The sequence below is a fragment of the Peromyscus californicus genome, unplaced genomic scaffold (assembly GCF_007827085.1).
Source record: "Peromyscus californicus insignis strain IS unplaced genomic scaffold, ASM782708v3 Scaffold_18__1_contigs__length_77618521, whole genome shotgun sequence".
Taxonomy (NCBI): domain Eukaryota; kingdom Metazoa; phylum Chordata; class Mammalia; order Rodentia; family Cricetidae; genus Peromyscus; species Peromyscus californicus.
In genome coordinates this window covers 6,640,443-6,655,715 of record NW_026294480.1, presented here as the reverse complement: position 1 = coordinate 6,655,715, position 15,273 = coordinate 6,640,443, and the positions used below count along the sequence as shown (strand labels likewise).

General features: G+C 40.4%; 1 protein-coding gene across 6 annotated transcripts in view; it reads left to right on the top strand.

The window, feature by feature from the left end:
- LOC128113353 (zinc finger protein 58-like) overlaps positions 1–15,273 on the top strand; it is a 46,734-nt gene that overhangs the window by 7,248 nt on the left and 24,213 nt on the right. Inside the window, exons 1-2 of one of the 6 annotated variants that reach the window (XM_052742960.1) lie at positions 3,924–4,056; positions 13,761–13,994. The exons of 1 other annotated variant lie outside the window; for it this stretch is intronic. Coding sequence is in view for 2 of the 5 variants with exons in the window: in XM_052742964.1 (XP_052598924.1) it covers positions 4,051–4,056 (6 nt within the window). In the remaining 3 variants the exon portion in view is untranslated. 4 more of the 6 variants (XM_052742961.1, XM_052742959.1, XM_052742964.1 and 1 more) reach the window with 4 other exon arrangements.

Genomic DNA, 15,273 nt, shown 5'->3' with positions numbered 1-15,273 from the left:
TAGGCTTCCTGTAATTTTTGTTGTTGTTGAAATCTAACTTTAAACCATAGAAAACAGGAGGTTATTCCAATTTTTTTTATATCTGTTGAGATTTGCTTTTTGACCATTTATGTGGTGGATTTTAGAGAAGGTTCCATGGAGTGCTGAGAAGAAATTATATTCTTTTTTGTTAGGGTGGAATGTTCTGTAGATATCGATTAAGTCTATTTGAGTCATAACATCAGTTAAGTCCCTTATTTCTCTGTTAGGTTTCGACCTGGCATATCTGTCCAGTGATGAGAGTGGGGTGTTGAAGTCTCCCACCATTAATTTGTGGGGTTATATGCGTGATTTAAGCTTTAGTAATGTTTGTTTTACATATGTGGGTTACCTTGTGGGGCATAAATGTTCAGAATTGAAACTTCATCTTGGTGGATCTTTTCTGTGATGAGTATGTAATGTCCTTCTTGATCTCTTTTGATTGATTTTAGTTTGAAGTCCATTTTGTTGGATATTAGGGTAGCTACAACAGCTTACATCTTAAGACCATTTGATTGGAAAGACATTTCCTAGGCTTTTATTCTTAAGTAGTGTCTATCTTTGAAGTTGATATGTATTTCTTTTTTTTTTTAAATCATTCATTCAACATTTATTGAGCGCCTACTGTGTGCCAGTGCACGATATGTGTTTCTTATATGCAGCAGAATGATGGGTCCTGCTTTTGTATCCATTTGTTAGCCTGTGTCTTTTTATAGGTGAATTAAGTCCATTGATATTAAGGGATATTAATGACCAGTGATTGTTAATTCCCATTATTTTTTGGTGGTAGTGTGTGTGTATTTCTCTTCTTTGGGATTTACTGCTGTGGGGTTATTGCCTGTGTTTCATGGGTGTATCTGACTTTCTTAGGCTGAAATTTTCCTTCTAGTGCTTTCTGTAGGGCTGGATTTGTGGATAGGTATTGTTTAAATCTGGATTTGTTTTGGAATGTCTTGTTCACTCTGTCTATGGTGATTGAAAGTTTTCTGGGTATATTAGTCCAGGCTGGCCTCCATGGTCTCTTAGTATCTGCATTACCTCTGTCCAGGTCCTTCTGGCTTTCAAAGTCCCCACTGAGAAGTCGGGTGTTATTCTGATGGGTCTGCCTTATAAGTCACTTGGCCTTTTCCCTTTGCTGCTCTTAATATTCTTTCTTTATTCTGTAGGTTTAGTTGTTTAATTACTATGTGGTGAGGGGACTTTTGGGGGGTCTAGTCTGTTTGGTGTTCTATAGGCTTCTTGTATCTACATAGGTGTTTCCTTCTTTAAGTTGGGAACGTTTTCTTCTATGATCTTGTTTAGTATATTTTCTGTGCCTTTGAGTTGGTATTCTCCTTCTTCTATCCCTATTATTCCTAGGTTTGGTCTTTTCATGGTGTCCCAGATTTCTTGGGCATTTTGTGTTATGACTTTTTTGGCTTTGTTGTTTTCTTTGACTGACGAATCCAATTCCTCTATTGTATCCTCTGCACCAGAGATTCTCTCTTCCATCTCTTGTATTCTGTTGGTTATACTTGCTTGCATCTGTGTTTCCTGTTCGTTTACTCAGATTTTCTGTTTCCAGCATTCCCTCTGCTTGTGTCTTCTTCACTGTTTCTTTTTCCCTTTTCATGTCCTGAACTGTTTCCCTCACCTGTTTCCTTGCTTCTTCATGGTTTTCTTTAAGGGATTTGTTGCTTTCTTCCAATTTTTTATATGTCTTTTCCTCTAGTTCTTTATAGATTTCTTCCCATTTTTTGTTTGACTTTTTCTCAACTTCTTTATTGATTTCCTCCACTTTTTTGTTCATCTTTTCCTCAATTTCTTTACTTTGGGTTTATTTGTTTTGTTTTTGTCTTCTGTTCCCCACCCCCCACCCCAGAGAATGTCTCTAAATTTTCCAGTCCAGGTTTGGATTGGGTCCATTTGTCAGAAGCCTCTGAGCACTTAGCACATTCACGGAGAACAAGGCTGGATTCAAAATCTTCTTAAAGATACTTTTCATTCACGTTACTGTATTGTGCAGTTTTCCTTACTTGTCTGGACCAACAGTCTGAAATAACGACAGGAAGACTCCTTTTATTTTATGTTATTAATGGTTTTTCATTTATTTTACATACCAATCACAGTTTCCCCTCCCTCGTCCCCTCCAATTCCCCCCACAAACACACACACACTCACATCTATTCCCCTTCCCATCCACTCCTCCTCTGTCTCCCTTCAGAAAGGGGCAGGCCTCCCATGTGCTTGAACAAAGCATGACATATCAAGTTGAGGTAGGACTGAGCTCCTCCCTCTGCATAAAAGCTGGGCAAGGTTATCCAGCATGGGGAGCACGTTCAGGGAGATTTCTTAGTGATTATGAACACTTGCCCTTTAGTGTAGGCTTTTCCCTAGCTACCTCTTATAACTCAATTTAACCTGCCTTCATTAATCTTCGATCTGCCCCATGGCTTCTCTTTAATTGTCTCCACCATTCTGTATGCCTGTCTTGGTCCTCAAGTAACAGGTGTCTCCTTGCAACTGGATTCATTTCTTCTGCTCTGTCCCATGAATCCTGCCTGTCCTCTCCTGCCTCGATATTGGCCACTCAGCTCTATTAAAGAAATCAGAAGGTGCCTTGGCAAAGACAGATCTTCACAGTGTACAAAAAAAGATTATCTCACACAGTATTGCTTTATCATTTTAAAGTACAACTGATCAACATGATTTTTTTTTAATGCTGTAGTAAGTAAAATGAGAACATGTGCACCAGAAATGACCTGTAAGCCTAATATTTCTGTTAAAGTCTCGACTCACATTTGTAGTAGAATTTTTTTAAGGCGCTTTACTTTTGTTTATGTTGTACATGTTTAACTCTGTGAATCTGTGTTACTGTGTCTGTGTAGAACACCTGATGGTCTAATAAAGAACTGGCCAATAGCAAAGCAGGAGAAAGGATAGGCAGGGCTGGCAGGCAGAGAGTATAAATAGAAGGAGAAATCTGGAAACAGGGATTAGAGATCCAGCAGCCAGACACACAGCAAGCCACAGAGTAAGAGTAAGACACAGAAATAAGAGAACGGGAAAAGCCCAGAGGTAAAAGGTAGATGTAATAAGTTAAGGAAAGCTGTCAAGAAATTAAGCCAAGGCAAAGCCGAGCATTCATAAATAAGAAAAAGCGTCCGTGAATGAATTTATTTGGGAGCTGGTTGGCGGGCTCCCAGAAGAGCCAAAAAAATCTCCAGCAGCACACATTCACACATCTGGTGTTGTAGATCAGGTGGTGAACACCAGACTGACTCCCCATGGCTATTTGAAACCAAAACAGTAGCCAAATTGTTGTTAAGAAACCACATTTTTTTATATTGATATTAAATCCACATAGTTTACAAGAATAAGTTTCTGTTTCCTAAGCCTAATGTACCCTCCAAAACATGTTTCAACCTATGCTGAACTTGTGACCCAATGATGTATGCTCACAATTTGCCTTACAAAAATAACCTGTAATATGATTGCACTTTTGCCTTACGAAAATGGTTTTCCAGATACCTTGATGATTCCCCTGCCATATATTAGTGAACTAGCATTTTTTATTTTTTAAATTTCATCACTTCTAAGGCCCAATTATCTCGACATCTGTTTTCTATTAACCTTAACTCTTCCCCTAGAATGGACCCCAAAAAGCAATGAGGGGCTGCTCTCTGAAATACCGGGTTTGGGAGAGAAAGCCAACTGACCAGTTCCTGGTGCTCCTGTAACATGAAGCTTGCTTTAATCAGACATTCGTGCAGTTGGTTTTTCTCAGGCCTAACAGCTGTCCAGCCCACTCACTCTGTTTCTCAGTCCCATCTCTACTGCAGGCAGCCTGAACTAATCCAGGAGGAGTAACTATCACACAAGGAGTCCAGGAATTCCTTCGCACAGACTTCTGGGAAATGTAGTCCATGCGACTGTGACGTCACAGGAAGCGGCCTAGAAAATCCTTTTCCGGCTTTTGGTCGCCAAAGGGGGGTCTTCCTCAAAGTTGGGCGAGAGTCCAACCCTGCTCTACAATCCTGTTGCATCTCTGACATGGAGGTTGGTCCAGGGTGCAGCTCAGTCTGAGCCAATATGTGGGGTCCGGGGTTCTGTCTTGGAGGGAGCGGACTTCGGTGGGAAGTCAGAATAAGCTTCTTTGGAGTGCTGTGCAGAACTGGTTGAGTCACGTGGGGTTTCAGCTCAGCTCTGGGGAGAGGGTGATAGGGACTGTGCCTTGAGTGATGGTTTCCTTAGGACGCCACGTGCAGCCCGAGTCCGCCTTGGTCTTCCTGGACAGGAGAGCTGCCTGGTAGTGCGGATGATAGTATAAAGTCCTGGATTGCAAACTAATGATGGTCAGCTGACTGCCTGCTCCTGAGGTGGAGCTGGGAGCTAAGTGAGCAGCTACCTGGGGAAACCATTCTCACATGGACGCTGTCAGATTTTCAGAAACTGTAGAGCAAACGGGGTCTGGTCCTTCCTGAACTCTGTAGCCGGCCTAGTATAACGGTCTTGAGGTCTTGATTGTGTTCATCTTCTCTGCCAGTTCGAGAATTAAGGGAGGAAAAACCTGAGGCCCAGCAGTTCACCCGTGGGAAATCTGCCAGAATCAGCTGCTATAGAAAAACTTTGATTAGGGTGAGAATACACACATTCTGCAGTCATATGGAGGGAGAGACCCAGTGCAAAGCTGAATGGGGACTAGAGAAGCTGAACCCAGATTCATTCACCTTGAGGGTGGGTTTTCTTAAATTTTTGGCAGTTCCTTTAACCCTGATTTAGAGTTGAGTAAATAAAGAAGGCAGAATGTCTGCTTGTCCCCAAATGGTTTTGTCAACATGTCTTCATCTAGCCTTGACATTATTGAGTTTGTCTGCAAGCAGGGTTCCTAGGAACAGATGAAAAACTCTCATGACCTTGGGTTCCAGTGCCAGGCATTTGTGTCAGGTCAGCAGGGTGAGGAAGAGCTCATAGAACTCTGTGTTTATTCATCTGATTTAAAGCAAACAGACCTTTGATAGGAAAGACTTCAGTCTACTCTATTGCACATCCCTGAGATCTCTGCATTTGTGAGGGGCAGGCAGGACCGTCTGGCCCTCCTGTATTTCAAAACAAATTCAAGGACAGCTTATGCTACCTGATTCTGTAACAGGAAACACTTGAACATATTTTATGGACTTGATAAATACTTTCTTTTGTTCATTTCATTTATCTTACATGTGCTTAATTTCTATGGTCTATTCCATGTGTAATTGAGACTTTTTTCACTCTTATGTGTCATGAGCCCCCAAGAGATCACCAGGAGTCCAAGTTCATATGCAAAAGCAACGAAACTTTATTGTAAGCACAAGCTTGGGCTCTCTGTCCATTCCAGCACAGCAGTTGGATCAGGGAGAGCCTTGAGCTCAGTTGAGGCAGGGTTTTTAAGGAGTAAAGGATGGGGGTAGGAAAATTCCAGATTCAGATGAGGGTTGAACTCCTGATTGGGCAGGAGTGAGGTAACAGAGGTTTTGTTAAACAGTGACTGGTATGGGCGTTGCTGCAAGAAAATTGGCAAACTATATACAAATTATGTAAGCTATTCTTTGTGTTCTAGAGCTTTTAGTACTTGTCTCAATTTTGATTGGTCTCCTGCAGGTTACAGTCTGTTGCTTCTCCTGGTTATAGTAAGGGTAAGGCCTAGTCCTTGTATCATTAGTCTGCAGCCTGTCATGGCTGCACTGATGTTAAGTTAGGCCTCTTCATTCACTATCATGCTTTCGTTATAGGTATTAAATTTTGGTGATTACATACTTGTTTTCATTTACTCTGTGAGGAAGAATTTCTCTTTAACTGCCTAAAATATTCCTCCCTATATGTAGTGATTGTTCATTCTTTTTGGATATTAATCTGTGTTTGTTACTGTCATGACCTGATGTTGATTTCTTCTGGTTTTATTTATTTTTTTCAGGTTGCTCCTTTCGTATCTAATCCGAGACTACATTATTTCTTCATTTCCATTCTGCAGTTCTTGACTGATATGGCTGCTGTGGTTACATTCCTGGGTCTTTTTCTGCAGCTGCAGCTGGGATACCTTCCCCTGTCCTTACACCAGAGGTTCCAATATGTGCAGATGCTTCTTACAGTTAGCAAGAGCAAAACCACTTCCTCCCTGTCCTTCACATGGACACTGCCATGTCCAACCTGTAAAGCCAAGTGCTAATGCTGGTTCCTGCTCTTCACAGGTCCAGTCCAGTTCCCCTTGTTGAGCAGTCCTGTCTCTTTCCTCCCAGGCTTCTCTCATTGTATTCTAATTTCAGTGTGAGGGAGGGAGTTCCTTGTGTTTACAACTCATGCATGAGCCTTGCTGTGTTAGATATGTCATGTCTGGAAAACTCTGGAGGGGAGGTGTTCTGGGTGATGACATTCAGTTCCTGTTGATCCATCTATATGATTATATAGAGTCCATGGAGAGACATTGCAGAAGATTTGAACAGGAATCAAATACATATGTAAGGAGTAAACCTGAGCAGCCCAGGTATTCATTGATTATGATTCATTGATTGAATATGATCACATCGTCAGCTCTGGTTGTATTTGTGTCTGTCCTAGTGTCCTCCAGAGTCGTCATCAAATCCAGCAACATATTGTGAGTTGAAAGGTGTGTGTGGTTCCATGACCAACTCTTTCAAAATCTGCATTCCATTGTTCTCTTCTTTGCAGCATCTGTATGAATTTAAGTCAGATCTATGAGAGTGCGTGTCCCAAATCCTTATTGGACACACTCCACATACTGTTGGCTTTAAGAAGACTCAGAAACAACATATGGACTCTTAAAATCCAAAAATATGTCCAGACATCTAACGTATAGAGTAAGGAATGTGATGGTTATTTTGTAAAATAATTATACAATTCATGTTTCTGTATCTAGTATCTACTTATGAGTGAGTACATACCATGTTTGTCCTTCTGGGTTTGGGTTCCCTCACTCAGGATGATATTTTCTAGTTCCATCCATTTGCCTGCAAATTTCATGCTTTCATTGTTTTTCTCTGCTGAGTAGTACTCCATTGTGTATATGTACCACATTTTCTTAATTCTATTCTTGAGTTGACGGGCATCTGGGTTGTTTCCAGGTTCTGGCTATGACAGATAATGCTGCTATGAACATAGTTGAGCATGTATCTTTGTGGTATGATTGAGCATTCCTTGAGTATGTGCCCAAGAGTGGTATGACTGGGTCTTGATGTAGATCGATTCCCTATTTTCTGAGAAACGGCCATACTGATTTCCACAGTGGTTGTACAAGTTTGCACTCCTACCAACACTGGAGGAGTGTTCCCTTTGCTCCACATCGTCTCCAACATTGACTGTCATTAGTGTTATTGATCATAGCCAATCTGACAGGTGTAAGATGGTATCTCAGAGTCATTTTGATTTGCATTTCTCTGATGACTAAGGATGTTGAGAATTTACTTAAATGTTTCAGCCATTTGAGATTCTTCTTTTGAGAATTCTCTGTTTAGCTCTATAGACCATTTTTTAATTGGACTGTTCAGTATTTTAATATCTAGTTCTTGAGTTCTTTATATATTCTGGATATCAGCCCTCTGTCAGATGTGGGGTTGGTGAAGATCTTTTCCCATTCTGTAGGCTGTCGTTTTTGTCTTATTGACCATGTCCTTTGCCCTACAAAACTTCTGAGTTTCAAGAGGTCCCACTTATTAATTGTTGCTCTCAGTGTCTGTGCTACTGGTGTTATATTTTGGAAGTGGTCTCCTGTGCCAATGTGTTCATGACAGCTTCCTACTTTCTCTTCTATTAGGTTCAGAGTAACTGGAATTATGTTGAGGTCTTTGATGCACTTGGACTTAAGTTTTGTGCATGGTGACAGATATAGATATATTTGCAATCTTCTACATGTTGACATCCAGTTATTCAAGCATCATTTGTTGAAGATACTTTCTTTTTTCCATTGTGAAGTTTTGGCTTCTTTGTCAAAAATCTGGTGTTCATGCCTGTGCGGATTAATGTCAGTGTCTTCAATTAGATTCCATTGGTCCGCATTGTCACTTTTTATGCCAGTACCAAGCTGTTTTTATTACTGTAGCTCTATAGTAGAGCTTGAATTCAGGGATCATGATGCCTTCAGAGATTGCTTTATTGTACAGGATTATTTTGGCTATCCTAGTTTTTTTGTTTTTCCATGTGAAGTTGAGTATTGTTCTTTCCAGGACTGGGGGATTGCATTGAATCTGTAGATTGCTTTTGGTAAGATTGCCATTTTTACTATGTTAATCCTACCTGTGTCCATGAGCATGGGAGAACTTACCCTTTTCTGATATCTTCTTCAATTTCTTTCTTTAGAGACTTAAAGCTCTTGTCATACAGGTCCTTCACTTGCTTAGAGTTACCCAAAGGTATTTTATATAATTTGTGGCTATTGTAAAGGTGATGTTTCTCTGATTTCTTTCTCAGCCCGTATGTCATTTGTATATAGGAGGGCTACTGGTTTTTTTTTTAGTTAATCTTGTGTCATGCCACATTACTGAAGGTGTTTAATCAGCTGTAGGAGTTCCTTGGTGACATTTTTGGGGTCATTTATGTATACTATCATGTCATCTGCAAATAGTGAAAGCTTGACTTCTTTCTTACCAATTTGTAACCCCCTTGATCTCCTTTTGTTGTCTTATTGCTCTAGCTAGAACTTCAAGTACTACATTGAATAAATATAGGGAGAGCGGACATCTTGTCTTGTTCCTGATTTTAGTGGAATCACTTTGAGTTTCTCTCCATTTAATTTGATGTTGGCTGTTGGCTTCCTGTAAATTGCCTTTATTATGTTTAGGTATGTTCCCTGTATTCCTGATCTCTCTAAGACCTTTATCATGAAGGGGTGTTGGATTTTGTCAAATGCCTTTTCTGCATCTAATGAAATGATCTTGTGGTTTTTTTCTTTCAGTTTGTTTATGTGGTGTATTACATTGACAGACTTTCATATGTTAAACCCCCCTTGCTTCCCTGGGATGAAGCCTACTTGATCATGGTGGATAATTGTTTTGATGTGTTCTTGGAGTCTGCTTGCCAGTATTTTATTGAGTATTTTTGCATCAATGTTCATGAGGGACTTCGGTCTGTAGTTCTCTTTCTTTGTTGTATCCTTGTTTGGTTTAGGAATCAGGGTAATTGTAGCCTCATAGAAGGAGTTTGGTAATGTTCCTTCTGTTTCTATTGTGTGGAACAATTCAAAGAGTGTTAGTATTCTCTTGGTTGAAGATCTGGTAGAATTCTGCATTGAAACCATCTGGTCCTGGGCTTTTTTTGGTTGGGAGACTTTTAATGACTGTTTCTATTTCCTTAGGGGTTATTGGACTATTTAAATCGTTTATCTGGTCTTGATTTAAGTTAGGTATGTGGTACCTATCCAGAAAATTGTCTATTTCTTTTAGATTTTGCAATTTTGTGGCATACAGGTTTTTGAAGTATGACCCGATGATTCTCTGGATTTCTTCATTGTCTGTTGTTTTGTCTCCCTTTTCATTTCTGATTTTGTTAATTTGGATGCTCTCGCTCTGCCTTTTGGTTAGTTTGGATAAGGGCTTGTTTATCTTGTTGGTTTTCTCAAAAATTCAACTCTTTGCTTCATTAATTTTTTGTATTGTTCTCTTTGTTTCTATTTTATTGATTTCAGCTCTCAATTTGATTATTTTCTGGTGTCTATTCCTCCTGGGTGACTTTACTTCGTCTTGTTCTAGAGCTTTCAGGTATGCTATTAAGTCACTAGTATGAGATTTCTCCAACCTTTTTATGTGGGCATTTAGTGCTATGAATTTTTCTCTTAGCACTGCTTTCATAGTGTCCCATAAGTTTGGGTATATAGTACATGCATTTTCATTGAATTCTAGGAAATCTTTAATTTCTTTCTTTGTTTTTTCCATGACCTATTGGTGATTCAGTTGAGCATTATTCAGTTTCCATGAGATTGTAGGCTTCCTGTAATTTTTGTTGTTGTTGAAATCTAACTTTAAACCATAGAAAACAGGAGGTTATTCCAATTTTTTTTATATCTGTTGAGATTTGCTTTTTGACCATTTATGTGGTGGATTTTAGAGAAGGTTCCATGGAGTGCTGAGAAGAAATTATATTCTTTTTTGTTAGGGTGGAATGTTCTGTAGATATCGATTAAGTCTATTTGAGTAATAACATCAGTTAAGTCCCTTATTTCTCTGTTAGGTTTCGACCTGGCATATCTGTCCAGTGATGAGAGTGGGGTGTTGAAGTCTCCCACCATTAATTTGTGGGGTTATATGTGTGATTTAAGCTTTAGTAATGTTTGTTTTACATATGTGGGTGCCTTTGTGGGGCATAAATGTTCAGAATTGAAACTTCATCTTGGTGGATCTTTTCTGTGATGAGTATGTAATGTCTTCTTGATCTCTTTTGATTGATTTTAGTTTGAAGTCCATTTTGTTGGATATTAGGGTAGCTACAACAGCTTGCATCTTAAGACCATTTGATTGGAAAGACTTTTCCCAGCCTTTTATTTTTAAGTGGTGTCTATCTTTGAAGTTGATATGTGTTTCTTATATGCAGCAGAATGATGGGTCCTGCTTTTGTATCCATTTGTTAGCCTGTGTTCTTTAGTAGGAGAATTAAGTCCATTGATATTAAGGGATATTAATGACCAGTGATTGTTAATTCCCATTATTTTTTGGTGGTAGTGTGTGTGTATTTCTCTTCTTTGGGATTTACTGCTGTGGGGTTATCTATTGACTGTGTTTCATGGGTATATCTGACTTCCTTAGGTTGGAATTTTCCTTCTAGTGCTTTCTGTAGGGCTGGATTTGTGGACAGGTATTGTTTAAATCTGGTTTTGTTTTGGAATGTCTTGTTCACTCTGTCTATGGTGATTGAAAGTTTTCTGGGTATATTAGTCCAGGCTGGCCTCCATGGTCTCTTAGTATCTGCATTACCTCTGTCCAGGTCCTTCTGGCTTTCAAAGTCCCCACTGAGAAGTCGGGTGTTATTCTGATGGGTCTGCCTTATAAGTCACTTGGCCTTTTCCCTTTGCTGCTCTTAATATTCTTTCTTTATTCTGTAGGTTTAGTTGTTTAATTACTATGTGGTGAGGGGACTTTTGGGGGGTCTAGTCTGTTTGGTGTTCTATAGGCTTCTTGTATCTAACATAGGTGTTTCCTTCTTTAAGTTGGGAACGTTTTCTTCTATGATCTTGTTTAGTATATTTTCTGTGCCTTTGAGTTGGTATTCTCCTTCTTCTATCCCTATTATTCCTAGGTTTGGTCTTTTCATGGTGTCCCAGATTTCTTGGGCATTTTGTGTTATGACTTTTTTGGCTTTGTTGTTTTCTTTGACTGACGAATCCAATTCCTCTATTGTATCCTCTGCACCAGAGATTCTCTCTTCCATCTCTTGTATTCTGTTGGTTATACTTGCTTGCATCTGTGTTTCCTGTTCGTTTACTCAGATTTTCTGTTTCCAGCATTCCCTCTGCTTGTGTCTTCTTCACTGTTTCTTTTTCCCTTTTCATGTCCTGAACTGTTTCCCTCACCTGTTTCCTTGCTTCTTCATGGTTTTCTTTAAGGGATTTGTTGCTTTCTTCCAATTTTTTATATGTCTTTTCCTCTAGTTCTTTATAGATTTCTTCCCATTTTTTGTTTGACTTTTTCTCAACTTCTTTATTGATTTCCTCCACTTTTTTGTTCATCTTTTCCTCAATTTCTTTACTTTGGGTTTATTTGTTTTGTTTTTGTCTTCTGTTCCCCACCCCCCACCCCAGAGAATGTCTCTAAATTTTCCAGTCCAGGTTTGGATTGGGTCCATTTGTCAGAAGCCTCTGAGCACTTAGCACATTCACGGAGAACAAGGCTGGATTCAAAATCTTCTTAAAGATACTTTTCATTCACGTTACTGTATTGTGCAGTTTTCCTTACTTGTCTGGACCAACAGTCTGAAATAACGACAGGAAGACTCCTTTTATTTTATGTTATTAATGGTTTTTCATTTATTTTACATACCAATCACAGTTTCCCCTCCCTCGTCCCCTCCAATTCCCCCCACAAACACACACACACTCACATCTATTCCCCTTCCCATCCACTCCTCCTCTGTCTCCCTTCAGAAAGGGGCAGGCCTCCCATGTGCTTGAACAAAGCATGACATATCAAGTTGAGGTAGGACTGAGCTCCTCCCTCTGCATAAAAGCTGGGCAAGGTTATCCAGCATGGGGAGCACATTCAGGGAGATTTCTTAGTGATTATGAACACTTGCCCTTTAGTGTAGGCTTTTCCCTAGCTACCTCTTATAACTCAATTTAACCTGCCTTCATTAATCTTCGATCTGCCCCATGGCTTCTCTTTAATTGTCTCCACCATTCTGTATGCCTGTCTTGGTCCTCAAGTAGCAGGTGTCTCCTTGCAACTGGATTCATTTCTTCTGCTCTGTCCCATGAATCCTGCCTGTCCTCTCCTGCCTCGATATTGGCCACTCAGCTCTATTAAAGATATCAGAAGGTGCCTTGGCAAAGACAGATTTTCACAGTGTACAAAAAAAGATTATCCCACACAGTATTGCTTTATCATTTTAAAGTACAACTGATCAACATGATTTTTTTTTTAATGCTGTAGTAAGTAAAATGAGAACATGTGCACCAGAAATGACCTGTAAGCCTAATATTTCTGTTAAAGTCTCGACTCACATTTGTAGTAGAATTTTTTTAAGGCGCTTTACTTTTGTTTATGTTGTACATGTTTAACTCTGTGAATCTGTGTTACTGTGTCTGTGTAGAACACCTGATGGTCTAATAAAGAACTGGCCAATAGCAAAGCAGGAGAAAGGATAGGCAGGGCTGGCAGGCAGAGAGTATAAATAGAAGGAGAAATCTGGAAACAGGGATTAGAGATCCAGCAGCCAGAAGTGCAGGACTCCAGGGGCCAGCCATTCAGCTACACACACAGCAAGCCACAGAGTAAGAGTAAGACACAGAAATAAGAGAACGGGAAAAGCCCAGAGGTAAAAGGTAGATGTAATAAATTAAGGAAAGCTGACAAGAAAGAAGCTAAGCCAAGGCAAAGCCGAGCATTCATAAATAAGAAAAAGCGTCCGTGAATGAATTTATTTGGGAGCTGGTTGGCGGGCTCCCAGAAGAGCCAAGAAAATCTCCAGCAGCACACATTCACACATCTGGTGTTGTAGATCAGGTGGTGAACACCAGACTGACTCCCCATGGCTATTTGAAACCAAAACAGTAGCCAAATTGTTGTTAAGAAACCACATTTTTTTTATATTGATATTAAATCCACATAGTTTACAAGAATGTTTCTGATTACTAAGCCTAATGTACCCTCCAAAACATGTTTCAACCTATGCTGAACTTGTGACCCAATGATGTATGCTCACAATTTGCCTTACAAAAATAACCTGTAATATGATTGCACTTTTGCCTTACGAAAATGGTTTTCCAGATACCTTGATGATTCCCCTGCCATATGATGTATTAGTGAACTAGCATTTTTTATTTTTTAAATTTCATCACTTCTAAGGCCCAATTATCTCGACATCTGTTTTCTATTAACCTTAACTCTTCCCCTAGAATGGACCCCAAAAGGCAACGAGGGGCTGCTCTCTGAAATACCGACTTTGGGAGAGAAAGCCAACTGATCAGTTCCTGGTGCTCCTGTAACATGAAGCTTGCTTTAATCAGACATTCGTGCAGTTGGTTTTTCTCAGGCCTAACAGCTGTCCAGCCCACTCACTCTGTTTCTCAGTCCCATCTCTACTGCAGGCAGCCGGAACTAATCCAGGAGGAGTAACTATCACACAAGGAGTCCAGGAATTCCTTCGCACAGACTTCTGGGAAATGTAGTCCATGCGACTGTGACGTCACAGGAAGCGGCCAAGAAAATCCTTTTCCGGTTTTCGGTCGCCAAAGGAGGGTCTTCTTCAAAGTTGGGCGAGAGTCCAACCCTGCTCTACAATCCTGTTGCATCTCTGACATGGAGGTTGGTCCAGGGTGCAGCTCAGTCTGAGTCGCTATGTGGGGTCCTGGGTTCCTTCTTGGAAGGTTGCGGACTTGGGTGGAAGGTCGGAATAAGCTTCCTTGGAGTGCTGTGCTGAACTGGTTGAGTCACGTGGGGTTTCAGCTCAGCTCTGGGGAGAGGGTGATAGGGACTGTGCCTTGAGTGATGGTTTCCTTAGGACGCCACGTGCAGCCCGAGTTCATCTTGTGCTTCTGGGACAGGAGAGATGCCTGGTAGTGCGGAGTAGATGATAGTGCAAAGTCCAGGATTGCAAACTGATGGTGGTCAGCTGACTGCCTGCTCCTGAGTTGGAGCTGGGAGCACACTGCAGCTTTGGTGAGGAAGCATGCTTCTATAGCTGAGCCGTTCTCATATGGACGCTGTCAGATTTCTCAATATTTGTAGAGCAAACGCGGTTTCGGGTCTTTCCTGAACTCTGTAGCTGGCCTAGTATAACGGTCTTGAGGTCTTGATTGTGTTTATCCTCTCTGCCAGTTCGAGAATTAAGGGAGGAAAAACCTGAGGCCAGCAGTTCTGGGAAATCTGCCAGAATCAGCTACTATAGAAAAACTTTGATTAGGGCGAGAATATACACATTCTGCAGTCATATGGAGGGAAAGACTCAGTCCAAAGCTGAATGGGGACTAGAGAAGCTGAACCCAGATTCACCTTGAGGGTGGGTTTTCTTAAATTTTTGACAGTTCCTTTAATCCTGATTTAGAGTTGAGTAAATAAAAAAGGCAGAATGTCTGCTTGTCCCCAAATGGTTTTGTCAACATGTCTTCATCTAGCCTTGACATTATTGAGTTTGTCTGCAAGCAGGGTTCCTAGGAACAGATGAAAAACTCTCATGGCCTTGGGTTCCAGTGCCAGGCATTTGTGTCAGGTCAGCAGGGTGAGGAAGAGCTCATAGAACTCTGTGTTTATTCATCTGATTTAAAGCAAACAGACCTTTGATAGGAAAGAAAGTCTACTCTATTGCACATCCCTGAGATCTCTGCACATGTGAGGGGCAGGCAGGACCGTCTGGCCCTCCTGTATTTCAAAACAAATTCAAGGACAGCTTATGCTACCTGATTCTGTAACAGGAAACACTTGAACATATTTTATGGACTTGATACTTTCTTTTGTTCATTTCATTTATCTTACATGTCCTTAATTTCTATGGTCTATTCCATGTGTAATTGAGACTTTTTTTCACTCTTATGTGTCATGAGCCCACAAGAGATCACCAGGAGTCCAAGTTCATATGCAAAAGCAA